Genomic DNA, 20144 nt, shown 5'->3' on the forward strand with positions numbered 1-20144 from the left:
AAACCCAAGAGCTGCAAGCCCCTCTATAATCCAGCGGGAGCTGTTCAATTACAAACCATGAAAGTTCATAAAAGTCATGTTGTTTTTCCAAACAGTGATACACCATTGGTGCAGAGGCAGTAGCTGTATGTATTCTTGTGCTCAGACAGCCTCATTTTTACTTTTCTGCTGGTGCATCCCACATATAGCAGGTTACAGGGGCAGATTATAACATAAACTACCCAATGGGATAAGCAGTTGGTACACTGTTTCAGATTATATCTCTGTTGGGTCCAAGGATGGCACCAATAGGTCACCCTGAGAGAATTAACATACATATTGCATGAGCCACATTGATTGTGGGCCTCCCCCCCACAATGTGAGTTCAGAATTAGGTAGATCAGTAGGATAAACCCCTGTCAATAAATTCCCCAGATTTTTAGGATGCATGAATGCAATACAGGGACTTTCTTTGAAAGATTCATAGGTGGTCAAAATGGACCAATATTTCTTCACAATTTCCACCACAGCTTAAGCCTGATTAGAATAGGAAAGCATACATACTTGACGATCCATCTCATTCCTTGGTTGATGCTTAAGTAGTAGCTCAGAGTTAGCATAGCATGCCCTGTGATAAGCTTTTTTGATGGTCCATTCAGGATTCCCCCTGGCTCTGAATCTCAGACATTTATTCATTTGAATTTTAAACTCTTCAGGAACTGACCAACAAGGAAAGCCTGCTTAAGTCTCGCTGGAAAAATGCAAATACATATGTATGGCGATCAGTCTGTTTTCTATGGACAGTTGTAGAAAGTACAATTGTATCCTTGGTAGCTTTGGTGTCCAAATAAGTTAGAGACATGTCACTAACCACAGCAGAGAATTTAAGATGGACATCCAGGGAATTCAGCCATACACGAAATTCCTGAAATTTATTTCTGGTATTAGACCAAATTAAGGATGCATCATCTATATACCTCAGCCATAAGATAATAGAAGAAGCCATCAGAGTCATACAAGTGATGAATTTCAAATGTTGTTACGTACGGGTTGGCCACGCTGGGGGCCATGGCGATGCCATGGGTTTGAAGAAAAAACTCTCCCTAAACTTCAAAGAAATTATTTTGCAAGACAAAATTAGCCAAGGACATAAGGAAATCTTTAGGGATACAATTAACCTCCTCATTACTAGACAATGTCCCATACTGTATAGTGCCTCCAAAGTCCATGGTTATAAGCAAATCAGCCTGTTGAACCCTCACACTTTTTATACGATTTAAAAATGTGTGGTGTCTCAAACAAAAGATCTAGCTTTACATACTTCTGGTTTCAAAAACTAGTCCAACATTTTAGATAAAGGTTCAAGAATGTTGCCCCTTAGGGACACAATGGATCTCCCAGGGGGATTGACCAGAGTTTTATGTATTTTGGGGACCATGTAAAAAGTGGGGGTATGACTGGGGACTTGAGTAAAAAACTTAGCCTCCCCTTTAGTGATGGAATTGTTCTGAAGAGCAGTTTGTACCACTTGAAGAATGGTGGACTGAAGGGAAGGGGTGGGGTCACCGTCAAGCTTAGTATACCACTCATTGTTGGAAATATGAGTTTGAACTTGAGAAAAATATTGGCCTCTTGATTGAATGGCCACCGCCCCTCCCTTGTCCGCCAGTTGATGACTAAATTGGAGTCTTTTCGTAAGTCATCCAGGGCTTCATAATGAGCCCCTGACATTGGTATATTTCTGACATTTGGTGGTAGCCAGTTGATCAATATCATTTAATACCATATCGCGAAAGACTTTAATTTTCAGGTCCAAAGGACCAGGTGTCACCCAGTGAGATTTAGCATGGAATAAGGAGGCATCAGTACAAGGATTCTTTAAAGAAAAAAATAGTTTAATCTGTAAATTCCTGTCTAGACATGCTATGTCCCGATGTAAAGAAAAACAGTCAAGTTGAAGTCCTTAATAAAGGATTGTCATTTGTTCCCACCACAGCAATGGATCATTTTTTCTTTGGTAACGTCATTAAATTTGAGTGCTTTTGCAGAGTTCCTACTAAAAGAACCTATTGACTATACTGTTCTTCTCTAGTATCTTTTGGAATATAATTTTAACAGATGTATTTTGCACGATCTGCAAATGATGGAATGGAAAATAAAGATGAGAATTTTATAATGCCCTTGTATCGCTCCATGGTATGGTCACATCTCAAATACTGTGTGCAATTCTGGTTGCCACATCTCAAAAGAGATATAGTGGAATTAGAAAAGATACAAAGAAGGGTGACAAAATGATAAAACAGAGGGATAACTTCCCTATGAGGAAAGGCTAAAGCGACTAAGGCTCTTCAATCTGGAGAACAGACAGTTCAGGAGAGATGTGATAGAGGTCTATAAAATACTGAGTGGAGTAGAATGGGTATATGTGAATTGCTTGTTTTATTTTTCTAAAAATGCTTGGAGTAGACAACATGCAATGAAGTAGTAGTACCGTGTTTCCCTGAAAATAAGACCTACCCCCAAAATAAGTCCTAGCATCATTTGGGGGGTAAGTCTTAATATAAGCCCTACCCTAAAAATAAGCCCTAGTTCCGGGATTCACCAGCAACTCTTCAACCTGCCACCGCTCCCACCGCACAGCCGAACTCCTGCTTACCCTCCATCCTTCCCGCCGACTGCGAGCAAGCCCATCAGTATCGCCTGTTAGAGTGCTGCCAGATTGATGCTCCTCTGGATGAAGGTAGGGCTTGCTCATGGGCGGCAGGAAGGACAGGATGGAGGGCGAGCACATTTAACTAGGAGCGAAGAGCCTGAAATTATTAAATGAGAAAACCCACAATATTATAATTAATAATCCCATGGGCATTGATTACAGGGCTCAATTTAATACTAAAGAGGTCATTTGCATGGGAGAGTCAGAATATACAAACGCACGGAAAACCATGCAGTGAGCCACTGTGTACATCAGGTTGGAAAATTAGGTCATCACTAAACCAGTTCACACTGGTTTAGTGATGATCATTAGACAGAGAGTTTAGTGCATCTGAGCCTATATCTCCTTTGCATACTCAAGCTGGATTGACACTGCAAGTTTGTTTAACAGCTTACAATGTACAAGCTATGGCTGCCTTGGTAGCTCATTTTCACTCTGCATCGATTAAAGATATCTGCAAAGCTGCTACTTGATTCTCAATCCATACATTTATCTCTCACTAATGTTTAGAGCATAATTGCAAGAGAGACAGTCGGTTTGGACAAGCAGTTCTGCAGAATCTATTATCTTCTTAAAGCCAAATTTCTTTCCAATCTTATTTGATTTTGCCAAGTTCCTGTATTTAACCTCTTCCAGAGACATGATCCTGGCAGCTTAGAAGTCCCACATGAGAAAAGTACTATGCTTGCTTGTCCTCAGAGAAAGCAAAGATACTTACTTTTAGCAAGTGTTCTCTGAGGTAGTCCCACAACTTATCTACTTCCCTTAGTTGGATTCTTAGATTGGTTACTAAACTGATGGTCCCACAAGCCAATGTCAGACAAGAAGGCACCAGCATACGTGCGGTATAGGTACTGTGAATGAAATCACCCACATTTGAGAATATGTGCCTGAAGTCCTCGGAGAACAACTACTACAAGTAAGTCTTATTTCTAAATAAAATACCTTCTTCCAAGCCACATCTGTTTGAGTATTATTGTATTACAAAACCCACTGTTTCTAGGATGTAAATCTGGGATGAAAGAAAAATAAAATCACAGTTACTTTTATACCTGGGAATTACAATGTTCTTTTCAATGAAGGCCTCTTACCTAATAACTATCCTGAATAGTTTCCTAATTTCCAAGTAGGTATGATCTTCCTGTCTGGTCCTGCTTGGATTTTTTTTTAAAGCTGTACGCTGATATCACTATGGGTCAAAGCTATTTGCAATACTTCCCAGAGGCCTTTGCCTAGTCAGCCTAGGTTAGCTGAATTATATTTATTGAGGCTCGATGTCACCTTTCAAAATATGAATCTGCTCTTCTTCAGTCTCTTAGAACCTCCCCTAGACCAAATAAAAAATGAACAAAATGATGCCTTTTGGACTGTGTGCAGACAAGCAAAATTATCAAATACCAGTGTATAATATATATGGAAAGCACTGTAATTATTCTAGAACAGAGGCAATATTAATTTCTAAAATATGTATTTCACATATTTGAAATCTTCTGATTTGAAGGACTGATACTGTAATACTGCTAAGTGCCTTTCCAATATATTAGCGGGGCTGGCACACCCCCAGACTATGAAAGTGGCTCCTTTGACCATTTTATCTCCTTGAAGGAGGAGGGTGGGAGATATAATGATTCTAGGTTTGTGTGGTTTTAGGCTGGAGAGGTGGGTTAGTGGTTTGGGTTTTTTTGGAAACTATAATGCTCATTCAGGATTGCATCATTCTATGATGTGTGCATTCAGGATTGCAAAGGTAGGTTATGTTGATTGACACTCTCAGTTTGCATATAGTACCTTGAAGCTCTCCAAGCCACCCCAAGTACACAGATCAATGCTGCACATACTATTTTTCCAATTACAGAAAATAATTACTAGAATAGATTGTTGAATCACAGGTGTTTTCAAATCCAGTCTTTACCTAGCAGATGTAAATGTTAATTTTTTTTTTGGTCTGCTTGAAATGACAGCTGCATCACCCTCTTTAAATCTCTTTTAAAATGTCTCTGATGTCAACATGCTAAGCCAGAGCCTCAATCTTCTTAGCTAGGCGCTGATGGGATTAAAGGCCAGTTTTCCAAATGTCTTTTTCTTCGTATAAGCTGCCTTGCATTTAGTTTCTTTCTTTGGTTTTGTTATCAGATTTTCTTTCTCTGCCTTAGCCAAGCTTTATTGCTTTTTGTTGCCTTTTTTATGTGTTTGAAAATAACAGGGACCCATTGCCTATTCTGCAAGAAATTGTTTCTACTTTTTTCCTGTTAGAATATTGTAAAGAAAAACAATTCGCTGAAGGAGTTTCTCCGGGTTCGGTGGAATTGTTGCACATTTCACCGTGTTCTATCTTGGGCGCTTCAACAGGATTCATCTGCCTTTATTTGCTTTGTTGATATAAATCTTTATGGAAAGTTTTCCTTTCAGTTGAAGCTCAGAGTAAAATGTGCTTTGGAAAACTCCCGGGAAGCCCCCATCCCTTGCTTCTAGGTTATCGAAGACTGCAGCTCACTTTCAGATTCGGTCAGACACCGTTTCCCGCCCTGAAAACCAAAAGCGATGCTTTTGTGCTTGTTTGTTTCCAGCGTTTTTCTAAAGACTCCCCAAGGGTCGGACGGCAACTGCTCTAATGAAAGTAAAATCTATGACTCCTGAGGCAAATCTGCCAATCAATTGAGAACTAGTAGGTTCTGCTGAATCGAAATGAACAGGAGTATTACTCTTTTTTTTTTCTTTCTAGAAGTGACTCAAGGCAGCAGAAAAATCCCCTTTCAAGTCAGATGCTAAAATTTAATACCGCGCTGTTAACGTTTAAGAGCAGCCAAAAGTAAAGGCCGCTTGTTTCAGCTGTTCTCAGGAGAGGCGAGACGTATGTGTAAAGTCTGGACTAGGGCTGGGGGAGAGAGGCAAGCCTCGGGCTAAACTCGGCTCATGGCCCTGCCCCGGGCAGGCAAGGGAGAAAGCCGGCTGCAGCAGCAGCAAGCGGAAGGAGCAGAAAGTTTGCTCTGGCGAGGCTCCGGGGATCCGCTACCTCAGCTTCTGGCAGTTGTGCCCCAGGCGGAGGAGGACTACGAGGAGTTGGAGGATTTCTCGGACTTGCCCGACAGCGTTAGTATCGCCTCGGACGATTCCTTCTACACCCCGGAGGTGGAAACTTGGGGCGTTGCGGAGGACCCCGGTGACTGGAATAGGAAGAAAGAAGAGGGGGAAAGCAGCGGAGGGCGGAGCAGCCCAGAGCCGCTCTCTTTTTTCCGAGCCTGCTGCAGCAACAACGCGGTGGTGCTTCGCGCGTTGCTCCATCAGGGGGTCGGAGCCCAGGAGGCGTGCGAGACGGACAGAAACAAGAGGGTGAGTGGGGCTTTCCCCTTAGAGCAGTGGCCACATTGGATTTGTAGGTACTTGGAAGGCTTCAGAAAAAAATAGCTAATATCTTATTAAAGAAATGACAATTTTGCATGAGGTAAAACTTTATAGTTTATAAATCTTTCCTTTTGGCTAAGTCTTAATAATAATATTGTCATTTATAGCTTTAGAGACATACAATCAAGAAACTGTTTTATTTTACTTTTCTGATTATGATAAACATACCCAGGGCCTCAAAATAGTACCTGGCAGGGCCGCATGTGGTCCCCAGGCTGCGAGTTTGAAACCACTGCCCTAGAGGCAGTTCTCCTTGATAGCAGTGTTGTTGCTCTTTTTTCCTCCTGATAATCAGCGTTCGGCGGCAGCAACAGTTGTTGGCTGTTCTGTTTGTAGGAACCATAGCTTTGCAGGTATAGAATGAACACCTGCTTACGCAACAGGGGGGTAGAATTAGCGCTGTTACAAGTTCAAGAAAACAACCCCAAAAACTAATGCAACTGTCTGAGCCCACACAAACAACCTGTTCTGGACCCAGCGAAGGGATTTGCTCAGTGCTGTGGTGGGTTCTTTTGGTATTGGAATAATATTGGTAGTGATGTTGTTGTTATCATCATTATTATTATAAGTGCAAAGTCCAGTCAAGAATATCTGGCAGGCTGTACAAAACACATGATGATGATAATAATAAAATACTTTTTATTCCATACTGTAGAGTGATGAATAGGAAGTAGCCTGGAAGTATAAAATTTAACAGCAAGAGTTACTAATGTGTGCTATTGCATTAGCTTGTGACAGGGTTGGTTCAAGGGATTGTGGTGCTTGAGCCAACGTTTTCATTGGCACCACCCCACACCTCTGATCTAGTAGATTAATGGTCTCCAACCCTTTTCTCATATAGGGTCACAGTGTGAATATGAGAAAGCTCTGGGTGCCAGCAAAAGATTTCAAGTTTATACATATTACTAATTTTGCAAGCCGCCATGATCTTGTTCAGAATCAGTATTAAACATTAAAAATTAATACTAATATTGATTCTACAACATTCAATACTACAGTTAACATATGTCCTAGTTTCCCCAGTCATGCCTTCTTTTCGGTGCTCCCTCTTTTTGTCTGGGTTTCGCTATTTGGAAGGGGGGCGACCTGCTGGAAAATTAAAACTCGGCTCCAGACTCTGAACCCTGCTGTGGGTAGCCAGTGTGAAGTGTAAACACACAACAAGTGCCAGGTCAGCTCAGATCATGTTGGGCCAGTCATCTGATCTACTGTTGCGCACTGGGTGTCAAAGTGGATTCACTGGAACCTCCTCTCTCCTCCCTCCAACCTCATGCACCTGGTTTGTTGGGGGAGAATATGGAGGTGTGCTGGGAAGGGGGGGAGAGAGAGACTAAACTAGAAGAAGGAAGAAAGGAGGAGAGATGCTGGACCCAGGAGAGGGAACAGACAGGAAGACACAAACATGGGGAGAAGAAGATATGCCAGACCACAAGGGAGAGAGGGGCAGGGGGAAAGAAAGGGAGAGATGCTGGATCTAGCATGTGGGGAGAGGGATGAAGGGAAGAGAGAGGGAAGGGATAGATCAGAGAGAAGAGATGCTGGGTGTGGAGTAAGCATAGAGACAGACACAGAGAGCAGGAAAAGTGGTGACAGAGGGAAGAAGTGAATATAAGGGAAGGATAGGGAGGAGGAAGAAGAGGTCAGATGCTGAATGTGGGGAGGACAGGAACAAGGACACAGGAGAGATGCTGAACAAAACAGCAATGCAAAGGAGAAATGGATGGTGGACATTAAGAGAAAAGAAATGTCAAGTGAACAGGAGTCCTTAAAAAGACAAAAACAACAAAAGAGAGGAAACACGTGGATCAAATTGAATGGAAAAATAAATGGTCAGGCTACAAAGGTAGAAAAATTTATTTTATTTTGAATTTATTATTTCAAACGTCAGCTTTGGGAAATGCAACACTCACTGGGGAGCTCAGCAACAAATAATAATAATTTATTTTCTTGTATACCATCCAACCATCTGGGCGGTTCACAACAGGAGAATACTGAGACATTTCAGCAAATGGTACAGTTTCATAGAACACACTATATGTACAATTTAAAATTATATAATAAAAGTAATACAATTGTTAAAAACATTCAAGTACAATATTAAAAATTAAAACATACTAGGACAATAAGAATAGAAACAAAAGACCTCATTTAAATATATCAAACTTAGTATTTTTATTTGTCAAATAAATAGGTCTTTAATGATTTCCTAAATTTCCTAAATGTGAAGTAAGAATTAGATTGAACAATCATCGGACTTTTAGCCAGGAGTTCAACTTCCCAGCTTGATACGCCAAAGTCCTGTCTAAAAAAAAGGTCTTAAAACGACAGGCCTTTGGAGTATCAAGCTGGGAAGTTGAACTCCTGGCTAAAAGTCCGATGATAGGGGGACATAATCCAAAAAGCACCTTATAACAAATGCATCCGAACTTAAAAAGCACTCTGGCCCCAAAAGGCAACCAATGCAACTTAGTATAAAAAGGGCTAACATGATCATAACAAAAGTATCCCCAAGGACAATGTGATGCAAAGTAACAAAAAAGAAACAATCCCTGATTTTCAAACAGTTATAAACAATGTGTCATCTTCAGGAGTGCTCAGAAAAAAAGTTGTATCCCAGGACAAGCAGGCATGATATTCTCACATGTGGGTGACGTCATCTACGGAGCCCCGCGCGGACAGCTTTTCAAGCAAACTTGATTGAAGTTTCAAGTTTGCACACTGCACCACGCATGTGCTAGCCTTCCTGCCCACTAGTGGGCGCATCCCCACCTCGTGGTCCTCAGTTCAATTTCATCCGCGGAGCCAGAAGCCCTGTGGAAAAAGGTTTATTTTTTCGGTAGCTCCGGGGGCTCCCGGTAGCTGCGGCCGCGGGACCTCGCCTGTTCTCGGCCGCTTTTTGGGCCCATGTCCCGGCCCGTGACGGGATTTAAGAAGTGCGGTCGCTGTGACCGACTCCTGTCGATTACTGACCCTCATCGGTGCTGCTTGAGGTGTTTGGGGCCCCAACACCCGACTGACTCTTGTGCCAGGTGTGCCACTTTTCAAAAGCGGGCTCTCAAACGTCGCAAGGCCCGCATGGCGGAACTTTTCGCCGTTGAGTCCCCGACCGGGAAGGCCTCGAGTTCGGCCTCGGCTTCGGCCCCGGCCTTGACCTCAGCCTCGACCTCGGCCTCGGGACCCTCGGCTTCGCCTCGACCTTCGGCCCCGCCGAAGCCTGTTGCCTCGTCCAAGCCGACCTCGGGTAAGTCTCCACTTCCCTCCTCAGCTTCAGGTTCATCTAAGAAGCCATCCTCGGGCTCTTCGACGGCTGGGGGGTCTGCCTCCGCCCAGCCCAAGATATCAAAGTCGATTGCCCCGAGGGAATACTCGAGACCGAGGTCGCCCTCTGAGGAGCATTGACAGGTGTTGCCGCCTGGGATGACAATCCCGGCTTTTCAGGACTTGCTCCGGGCTTTGATTGCCTCGGAGCTGTCCGGGGCCATTGAGCACCTGCAGCAAGCTTCGACCTCGACTGCTTCGGTCTCAGCTGCCCCGCAGTTGGCGACCTCGGCCTCGGGTACTGGGGCTTCGGCCCCCGAGGTTCGTACTGCCTCGCCCTCGGCTTTGCCCTCGGACCCGACCTCGGTGGGACTACCTGAGCGGAGCTTGCGGCCCCGGGATAAGATGCGCTGGGTGCGGAGACTCTCGTCCTCTTCTTCTTCGAGGTCCTCGAGAGGCTCCTCGCCTTCGGGCAGGCCTCGGACGAGGCGCCGTCCGAGGAAGGCGAAGCGATCTCACGCCTCGCCTCGGAGACGCGGTCGTTTGTCGCCGCTCGGGGGCGAGACCTTACAGGTCTCGGAGCTCCGACTGGGCAACCCCAGCCTTTTCCGCTCCCCAGTCGGGGAAGGTTCCCGTGCCTCCTCGCTGAGGCGGAAGGGACGGACCTCGATTCCTCGTACCCCGGGGTGTTCCCCCGAGGCTCCTCTCATGCGTACTCGGTCTCCGACCCCTTCGAGGTCCCGAGAGCGTGCCTCATGGGGATCGGGGTCCGGTAGAGAGCCGAGGTATTCCCACGAGGCCTCCCCCTTCGGCTCGGCGGGGAAATCGTGGTCTCCTTCTCCACCTGCCAGACCTTCGTCTTTCTCCCGGTTTGTGCAGGATATGGCGGGGGCTTTGGGAGTGGACTTGTTGGCAGGTTCCCACTTTACCAAAGAGTTTTTGGAGGAGCAGGATCTTCCGGCTCCCCCTCAGGAATCCCCTCGCCTTCCGCTGAATAAGGTGCTTCATCAGACCTTACTGAGAAATCTGGAGACCCCTCTTACAGTCGCGGTGGTGCCGTCCAAGATGGAGTCCAAATACCGGACCCTTCCTCCTAAGGGGTTCGAGAAGGCGCAACTCTCCCACCAATCACTCTTGGTGGAGTCGGCGCTTAAGAAGGCCCAACCTGCCAGGGTATCTGCAGCGGTCCCGCCGGGGAGGGAGGGACGGACCCTCGACAAATTTGGTCGTCGCCTCTATGCTAACTCTCAGATGGTGACCAGGGTCTTAAATTATGCTTTTTCCTATTCGTCCTTCTTGCGTACCATGGTGAAGGACCTTCCATCTTTTAGGGAAGTCATGCCTGATTCCCACAGGGAGAAGTTCGCCACTTTTATGTCACAGCTGTCGCAATTGCGCTTGTACCTCTTCCACGCTGTGTACGACGCCTTTGAGCTCGCCTCAAGGGTGTCGGCCTGTGCGGTGGCTATGCGCCGGCTGGCGTGGCTCCGCACCCTCGAGATGGACTCCAACCTGCAGGAGCGGTTGGCGAACTTGCCCTGTGTGGGGTCTGAGCTGTTCGACGACTCCCTGGAGGCGGCGACCAAGCGGCTCTCAGAGCAGGAGCGTTCTCTGGCCTCCCTGGTCCGCCCCAAGCCGAAGGCCCCGCCGCAAAAACCTTTTCGTCAGGCCCCGAGGAGATATCCGCAAAAATCTACGCCGGCCTTCTCGAGACCTCCGCCCCGACGTCCACCCCAACAGGGTAGGGGAGGTCAGTCTAAACCCCCAGCGCAGGGAGCGTCCAAGCCCGCACCGTCTTTTTGACGGGATCTGCGGGTGGGGGCGGGCCCCCTCCGCGATATCGCCGAACCCCCTCCCCATCGGGGGTCGACTCCGGTCCTTTTCCGGGGCTTGGACTGAGATTACATCCGACGCATGGGTGCTCCGGACCGTCTCCGAGGGCTATTCACTAAACTTCTTGTCACAGCCTCCGGACAGGCCGCCCAGCGCTTGCCCGTCCAATCGAAGCCAGTTGCCCCTTCTCCTGGGCGAGGCCAGGGCCTTGTTGAACCTATGAGCAGTGGAGCCGGTCCCTTCAGACCAGCGAGGTCGGGGGTTTTACTCCGTTACTTTTTAGTCCCGAAAAAGACTGGGGATTTGCGCCCCATTTTGGACCTCCGGAAGCTCAACAAGTTCCTGGTCCGGGAGAAGTTCCGTATGCTATCGCTTCCGGTTTTATACCCCCTGTTGGAGGAAGGGGATTGGATGTGCTCCCTGGACTTGAAGGAAGCATATACCCATGTTCTGGTGCATCCCGCTTTCCGCAAGTTCTTACGGTTCCAGGTGGGAGAGTTGCACCTTCAGTATCGGGTCCTTCCCTTTGGTCTGGCGTCGTCCCCTCGGGTGTTCACCAAGTGTATGGTGGTAGTCTCGGGGGCTGCAGATCTTTCCCTACCTGGACGATTGGCTGATCAAGGCCCCGACCAGGGAGGGAGTTATCTTAGCGACCCAACAGACTATCATCTTCCTTCAACGACTAGGGTTCGAAGTGAACTTTCCCAAGTCTCAGTTATGCCCGGCTCAGTCTCTACAGTTCATCGGCGCCGTGCTGGACACGGTTCGCCTCCGCTCTTTCCTCCCCCCTCCTCGAAGGGAGGCCTTGCTTCGGTTGGCTCGCCAAGTGTTGCAGCTATCCGTGGTGTCGGCTCAGCGTATGATGATCCTTCTGGGCCACATGGCATCGACGGTCCACGTCACTCCCTTCGCTCGCTTGCATCTGAGGCTTCCTCAGTGGACTCTTGCCTCTCAGTGGCGACAGGATCGCGACCCAGTCTCTTGTCCGATCGCAGTGACTCCTTCTTTGAGACGCTCGCTCCGTTGGTGGACCGACTCTTCCAATCTTTCCGGAGGTTTGCTGTTTCTCGTCCCTCCATGCCGCAAGGTCCTGACCACGGACTCCTCGGAGTATGCGTGGGGTGCACATCTCGACGGTCTGCGAACGCAGGGCCTTTGGTCAGCCGAGGACCGTCGTTGTCACATCAATGTGTTGGAGCTTCGTGCCATTTTTCTGGCTGCACGTGCTTTCTGCCACCTAATGCACGATCAAGTAGTGCTCGTGCGGACGGACAACCAGGTGGCAATGTATTATGTAAACAAACAAGGGGGGACGGGCTCTTGGCCTCTATGCCAGGAGGCTCTGCGCCTTTGGGAATGGGCCGTCTCCCAGAACATGTTTCTGCGTGCGGTTTACATTCAGGGAGAGAAGAACTGTCTGGCAGACAAACTCAGTCGTCTTCTCCAGCCGCACGAGTGGTCGCTGAACGCCCGGGTTCTACGCGAGGTCTTCGACCACTGGGGGACCCCTCAGGTGGATCTGTTTGCCTCCCCGGAGACTCACAAACTACCCCTCTACTGTTCCCGGATGTATTCCCGGGACCGTCTCGAGGCCGATGCCTTCCTTCTCGATTGGGGGGGAGGTTCCTGTATGCGTTCCCTCCTTTTCCTCTGATCTTGAGAACGCTGGTACATCTCAAATCGACCAGAGCCACTATGATTCTCATTGCGCCTCGTTGGCCAAGACAGCACTGGTTCTCCCTGCTTCTTCAACTCAGTGTCAGGGAGCCTCTGCTTCTGCCTGTCTTTCCCTCTCTGCTGTCCCAGGGTCGGGGTTCGCTGTTACATCCCAATCTGCAGTCTTTACATCTGACCGCTTGGTTCCTTTCCCCTTGACTTCGATTCCTGTTTCTCGGTCGGTGAGGGAGATTTTGGAAGCCTCGCGCAAGGTCTCGACTCGGCTCTGTTATTCCCAGAAATGGACCAGATTTTCATCCTGGTGTTCCTCGAACCATCTGGACCCGAGTTCAGTGCCCGTGTCTTCGGTGCTGGACTATTTGTTGCATCTATCTCAGTCTGGACTGAAGACGACTTCCATTCGGGTGCATCTCAGTGCCATTGCGGCGTTCCATCGACATCTCGAGGGTCGATCTCTCTCTCTTCATCCTCTGGTAACTCGTTTCATGAGGGGTCTCGGGAATGTCCATCCTCCTCTGAAACCTCCTCCTGTAGTGTGGGATCTTAATGTGGTCTTGGCTCAGCTGATGAAGCCTCCTTTTGAGCCTCTTGATAAATCTCATCTTAAGTTTCTCACTTGGAAAGTGATCTTTTTGATTGCGCTCACATCCGCTCGTCGGATTAGTGAGCTGCAGGCTTTGGTTGCGGATCCACCTTTTACTGTGTTCCATCATGACAAGGTGGTTCTCCGCACCCATCCTAAATTTTTGCCTAAGGTTGTGTCTGATTTCCACCTCAATCAGTCCATTGTTCTTCCGGTGTTCTTCCCGAAGCCCCACTCTCATCATGGTGAGGCGGCGCTTCACACGCTTGACTGTAAGAGGGCGTTGGCCTTTTATCTCCAACGTACCAAGTCTCATCGGAAGGTTCCTCAATTGTTTTTGTCCTTTGATCCTAATCGATTGGGACATCCTGTTTCCAAGCACACCTTGTCCAACTGGTTGGCTGCTTGTATTTCTTTTTGCTACGCTCAGGCTGGTCTCACGCTCCATGGTCGAGTCACGGGGCATAAGGTCCGGGCTATGGCAGCTTCTGTTGCTTTCCTCCGGTCTACTCCTGTGGAGGACATCTGTAAAGCTGCCACTTGGTCTTCGGTTCATACGTTCACCTCTCACTACTGCCTGGAAACTTTGTCCAGAAGCGACGGCCGGTTTGGCCAGTCGGTGTTACGTAATCTGTTTTCCTGAATTGCCATCTTCCCACCTGCCCTTTTTTGGTTGGCTTGGAGGTCACCCACATGTGAGAATATCATGCCTGCTTGTCCTGGGATAAAGCACAGTTACTTACCGTAACAGGTGTTATCCAGGGACAGCAGGCATATATTCTCACAACCCGCCCACCTCCCCGGGGATGGCTTCTTTGCTTGATATGGAACTGGGGACCACGAGGTGGGGATGCGCCCTCTAGTGGGCAGGAAGGCTAGCACATGCGTGGTGCAGTGTGCAAACTTGAAACTTCAATCAAGTTTGCTTGAAAAGCTGTCCGTGCGGGGCTCCGTAGATGACGTCACCCACATGTGAGAATATATGCCTGCTGTCCCTGGATAACACCTGTTACGGTAAGTAACTGTGCTTTATGAGACACCAGATTTAGAGCAGCAGCCCCAGCAGTAAACTTCTCTCCTTTTTTCAGTCACAGCACGGTTTGAATGACTTATCATAGCAAAACTTCAGCTATTGAAAAAATGCTTATCAAAGATTGAAAAGAACATTTTTACTGGAGCTGAACAACACTTGTGCTGGTTTTGTCGCGTTTCGCGGGTTGGAGAAGCACTAAAGAATATGAGATCACAGTGAGACCAGTATCTGTAAAAATCAACATCGGGTTTTCTGAAGCAGCTGGTCTCGTAAAACTTTTTTTTCTGAGCACTACTGAAGATGACACATTGTTTATAATTGTTTGAAAATCAGGGATTGTTTCTTTTTTGTAGCTTTGGGAAATGTGCATCTCTGATGTTTGAAATGTAATTTTCTGTGTCTAAGAGGGTCTTTTACTAAGGTGTGCTAGCCGTATAGCATGCGCTAAATGCTAACATGTCCATAGAATATAATGAGCGTGTTAACATTTAGCTTGCGTTTAAATCAGCTAGCACGCTTCAATAAAAGAACCCCCTGTATATGCAAGGTTGACTTGTGATTTCCAGTTCAGATTTTTGCCTTCATATCACTATTGCTGATCTGGAGACCCTTGTTTTATATTTGTTGAGGGTCAGTTGTAGTGTTCTGCTAGTATGTAGTTCTTGTGTGGAGATCTGTAATAGTTCCATTTCAGTTTTTTTCTGTTCAGATGGTATATTGGTGTTTTCAGGCCTTTTAATGCATATGGTTGTTGCTCTTTGAGTTCTGGCACTTAGTGTAATTATGGCATGGTAAGATGTTTGTACATAAGAGTGAGGGAGGAGACTGGACAGGGGAAAAGAGAAGGTGAGAGATGATGGATGCAGGGAAGAAGAGTTACTGAAAGGCTGTGGAAGGAGAGAGAAATGGGCAGTGGTAGACTGGAGTGAGGGAAAGAGATGAGAAGTAGAGAATGACACGGTGACAAAATTCAGCACCGTTCCCGTCCCTGCGGATAACCGCGGGAAACCAACTTCATGTCATTCTTTAAGGAGAGAGGGAAGAATCAGAGTATAATTGGGCACAACCACTGACCCGCAAGCTTTGCTTTGAAGAATGCTGGTGTAGAAGGACTGAGGTTGAAACATACACTACAGAATGACAGTCTCTGATATCCAAAGCAGATATTGTGATATCATAATGCCTCATTCCAAAAGTGCCTAAGAGCCAATCACATCAGTGATGTCACAATGGCTTCATTATCCTTAGCTCACATAAGAATCAGAGTATGAATGGCCACAACCACTGACCCACAAGCTTTGCTTTGAAGAATGCTGGTGTAGAAGGATTGAAGTTGAGATAGACACTACAGAATGACAGTCTCTGGTATCCAAAGCAGATATTGTGATGTCATAATGCCTCATTCCACCAGTGCCTAAGAGCCAATCACATCAGTGATGTCACAATGGCTTCATTATCCTTGGCTCACATAAGAATCAGAGTATGAATGGCCACAACCACTGACCCACAAGCTTTGCTTTGAAGAATGCTGGTGTAGAAGGACTGAGGTTGAAATAGACACTAGAAAATGACATGGGATTATTTCCCGCGGTTATCCGCGAGGACGGGAACGGTGATGAATTTTGTCAATGTGTCATTCTCTAATGAGAAGTTGGATAGTGCCAAGGTGGTCAGAAGAATTCTCTATAGGATGCTGGTATTGGCTGCTGCCTTCAAAGCAGCTGCCGATCATGTGTCAGTCAAACGACGGAGCCCTATAGAGAATCACACTTCTGTGAAAGATAGGTGCCAGAAATGTAGGCCAGGGTTTCCAGGCCTACATTTCCAGTGCCTATCTCTGCAATGAATTGCGCTTGCATAGGCGCATTAGTCCACCTACACCACTTCCAGCGTTAGCCACACCAATAGTGGCATTAGGTGGTCTAAAGCGCCAACATAGGTGCAATTCTGGCACTGATCTTTTAGGCATCTTGAAACTAAGTTAAAAACATCATTTGAATTTCATCTGTAACTGGCAAAATTCATCACCGTTCCCGTCCCCGCGAATAACCTCAGGAAACCATCTTGTGTCACTCTTTAGTGTCTATCTCAACCTCAATCCATCTACACCAGCATTTTTCAATGCAAGTCTTGAGGGTCAGTGGTTGTGGCCATTTATACTCTGATTTTTCCCTCTCTCCTTAAAGAATGACATGGAGATGGTTTCCCACAGTTATCTGCGGAGACAGCCGCGTCCAGCGAAGAAGGGCACCAGAATTAAAGTAAGGTAACTGGGGGGGTGGGGGTGGGTGGGTGGTGGTTTGGGTATTTGCTCCATATGACGCACCCTTATTTCCACCAATTTTTGGGGGAGAAAAAAGTGCATCTTATGGAGTGAAAAATACAGGTAGGTATTGTAGGCATCCTTGAATAGAATTTAGCACACAGCTTTCCAATAAAAACATAACTCAAAAAAGTTATATAGTTACTTATAGAGAGCTTGGACAAACAGATGGGTTTTAAGCAACTTTCTGAATTGCATAAGATTTCCACAAACACATAACATTCTGGACAAAGCATTCCACATTGATGGTCTGACTATAGAGAAATAGGAATTCTTTGTTCGTATATACTGAATAGAAACATAGAAACAAGCGGCAGAAAAGGGCTATAGCCCACCAAGTCTGCCCATTCCATATATCCCCCCCCCCCTGAGTTTACTCACTTAAAGATCCCACGTGAGTATCCCATTTTCTCTTAAAATCCGTCACGCTGCTGGCCTTTATCACCTGGAGTGGGAGTCTGTTCCAATGATCCACAACTCTCTCGGTGAAGAAATACTTCCTGAAGTCGCCACGAAACTTCCCTCCCCTGATTTTCAGCGGATGCCCTCTGGTGGTCGAGGGTCCCATGAGCCGGAAGATATCATCTTCTGACTCGATGCGTCCCGTGATATACTTATACGTTTCAATCATATCTCCCCGTTCTCTTCTTTCCTCAAGTGAGTACAGTCGCAATTTCTTTAGTCTTTCTTCATACGTGAGATCCTTGAGCCCCAAGACCATCCTGGTGGCTGTTCGCTGTACCGACTCGATTCTCAGCACGTCCTTTCGGTAGTGAGGTCTCCAAAACTGAACGCAGTACTCTAAGTGAGGCCTCACCATGGCTCTGTACAACGGCATCACAACTTCAGGTCTCCTGCTGATGAAACCTCTGCGTATACACCCCATCATTTGTCTTGCCCTGGAGGAAGCCTTCTCCACTTGATTGGCAACCTTCATGTCCTCGCTAATGATCACTCCTAGGTCGCGTTCCGCTGTGGTCCTAACCAAGGTCTCACCATTTAGTACATAAGTTCTATGTGGGTTACTCTTTCCCAGGTGCATTACCTTGCATTTTTTAGCATTGAAGCCAAGCTGCCAAGTAGTTGACCATTTTTCCAGCAGCAGTAGATCGTGTGTCATATTATCAGGTAATAAGCTTCTGCCTACTACGTTGCAAAGTTTGGCGTCGTCGGCGAACAGCGATACCTTTCCCCTAAGTCCTTGCGTCATATCTCTTATGAATAAGTTGAATAGAATCGGACCCAGGACCGAGCCCTGCGGCACTCCACTTATCATTTTTGTGTCCAATAACCTGTGATTCTCAGATCTCAGGTTCTGCGGTGGAATGTACAATGTAAAGCATTTTTTCAAATAGTATGGCAGACAATAAGAACATAAGAATTGCTGCTGCTGGGTCAGACCAGTGGTCCATCGTGATCAGGAGTCCGATCACGTGGCAGCCCCTAGGTCAAAGACCACTGCCCTAACTGAGACCAGCCCTACCTGCATATGTTGAGTTCAGCAGGAACTTGTCTAACTTTGTTTTGAATCTCTGGAGGGTATTTTCCCCTATAACAGCCTGAGAAAGAGCATTCCAGTTTTCCACCCCTCTCTGGGTGAAGAAGAACTTCCTTACGTTTGTACGGAATCTATCCCCTTTTAACTTTAGAGAGAACCCTCTTGTTCTCCCTACCTTAGAAACATAGAAACATAGAAAAAAGCAGCAGAAAAGGGCTATAGCCCACCAAGTCTGCCCTTTCCAAGTATCCCCTCCCCTGAATTTACTCCCTTATGTGTAAATATTTTTATTAAAGTTTTCAACAAAAAAAACAACCCACACAATAGTACAAATACACTCCCCCCTCCCCCCCAAGTCCCACCCCCCCACCCAATCCCACAAACACAATCACAATTACAAAGTAAATAACCAACTTCCAGAGAAGGAAATGTCATGGGTTTAGCAAATTACTTCGAGCTCTATGTGTGAGAGTAAGCCAAAACGGTTCCCAAATGGAGCAATAAATGCGTCCCTTAGGAGAATCCAGCGTTCGTACAAGCAAGCGCTCCATAGACGCTTGTCGAAGCATGAGAGTACGCCAAAGAGACAAAGTGGGCGGGTCAGGTACAATCCAACAGTGAAGAATAGATTTTTTCCCAAGCAAAAAGGCCCTCTCCAGAAATGCCCGAAATCCTTTAGGTGATGTCCTAGGAAGATGATCCAATGTAAAAAGCATTTCAGGGCCCTGAGAATAAACATGATGCCACATAGAGGAAATGTGCCCATGTAGTAATGTCCAAAAATCTTGAATGTGAGGGCAGGTCCAGTATAAATGCCCCAATGAAGCCTGAGGCTGATGACACTTAAGGCAGGCGTCGGAAGTACTCAGTTTGACTCTATGAAGGTAGACCGGGGACCGGTGAAGTCGAAGAAGAAATTTATAGTTCATTTCAATCAAGACAACATGGGTCGTAAGTACATGTATTCGCTTAAGACCAGTCTGAATTTGTACTCCAGTAACCTCACATGGTAGATCTCTAGACCAAAGAGAAGCGTAATGATCGTAAGAAATTGATCCCTGACTCTCCCGAAGATATCTAATATGGAACTTCAGAGGTATATGGTCTTGAGCAGACAAACACAATGCTTCCGAAAGAGCTTCTCTACTACGACTGGTTAATCCTTTCTTCTGAAGAGACCGCACATAGGAGACCATCTGGGAGTATGCTAGCCAATCTCCAGGTGACCATTGATAATCCGTTTGCATAACTGTAAAGGGTGGTACAACACCATGCGAATCAACCACCTGGAAGACATATTGGGTATTAGTAGATCTCCATATCGATAGTGGGTAGATAGAGGTTCCCGGAGGGAAGTCCTTATTGTCCAAAAAAGGCAAATAAAGAGTATCAGTATGCGGTATTTGTAAAGACTTACATAATCTCCGCCACACCTGGCGAAGCGGAAGAAGAAACATACCTCCACCATATCCACTAGGAAGATGACGAGTGTGGAGCAAATAGCTAAAGTGGTATGAGCCACAAAGCGTAAGCTCCGAGGCAGTCGCCGAAAAGTAACGATTGCCCCGGAACCAATCGTTCAAGTGGCGCATTTGACATGCTTGTGAAAGTAATCGTAAATTCTGTAATCCCAAACCCCCTTGGGACTTGGGAAGCATCAAGACCGGCAGTGCCAATCTCGCACGCCTCCCATTCCACAAAAAGGATGTCAAACTTTTACCCACCAGTTTATCATGTTTAATGGACAGTAAAACCGGAAGCATTTGAAGCACATAAAGCCATTGAGGCACCAAAACCATATTATATAGAGCAATTTTGCCCAGCAGTGATAAAGGAAATTCCCTC

At 46.6% G+C, this 20144-nt stretch overlaps 1 protein-coding gene across 3 annotated transcripts in view; it reads left to right on the forward strand.

The window, feature by feature from the left end:
• The first annotated feature begins 4865 nt into the window (after positions 1-4865).
• Positions 4866-20144, forward strand: part of ANKRD33B (ankyrin repeat domain 33B) — a 151942-nt gene continuing 136663 nt past the window's right edge. Inside the window, exon 1 of one of the 3 annotated variants that reach the window (XM_033929827.1) lies at positions 4866-6022. In XM_033929827.1, the coding sequence (XP_033785718.1) occupies positions 5606-6022 (417 nt within the window). In that variant the 5' untranslated portion in view covers positions 4866-5605. The remainder of the gene's footprint in view (positions 6023-20144) is intronic. The other 2 variants (XM_033929830.1, XM_033929829.1) reach the window with 2 other exon arrangements.

This window comes from Geotrypetes seraphini, chromosome 2 (genome assembly GCF_902459505.1).
Source record: "Geotrypetes seraphini chromosome 2, aGeoSer1.1, whole genome shotgun sequence".
In the NCBI taxonomy this organism is placed as follows: Eukaryota; Metazoa; Chordata; class Amphibia; order Gymnophiona; family Dermophiidae; genus Geotrypetes; species Geotrypetes seraphini.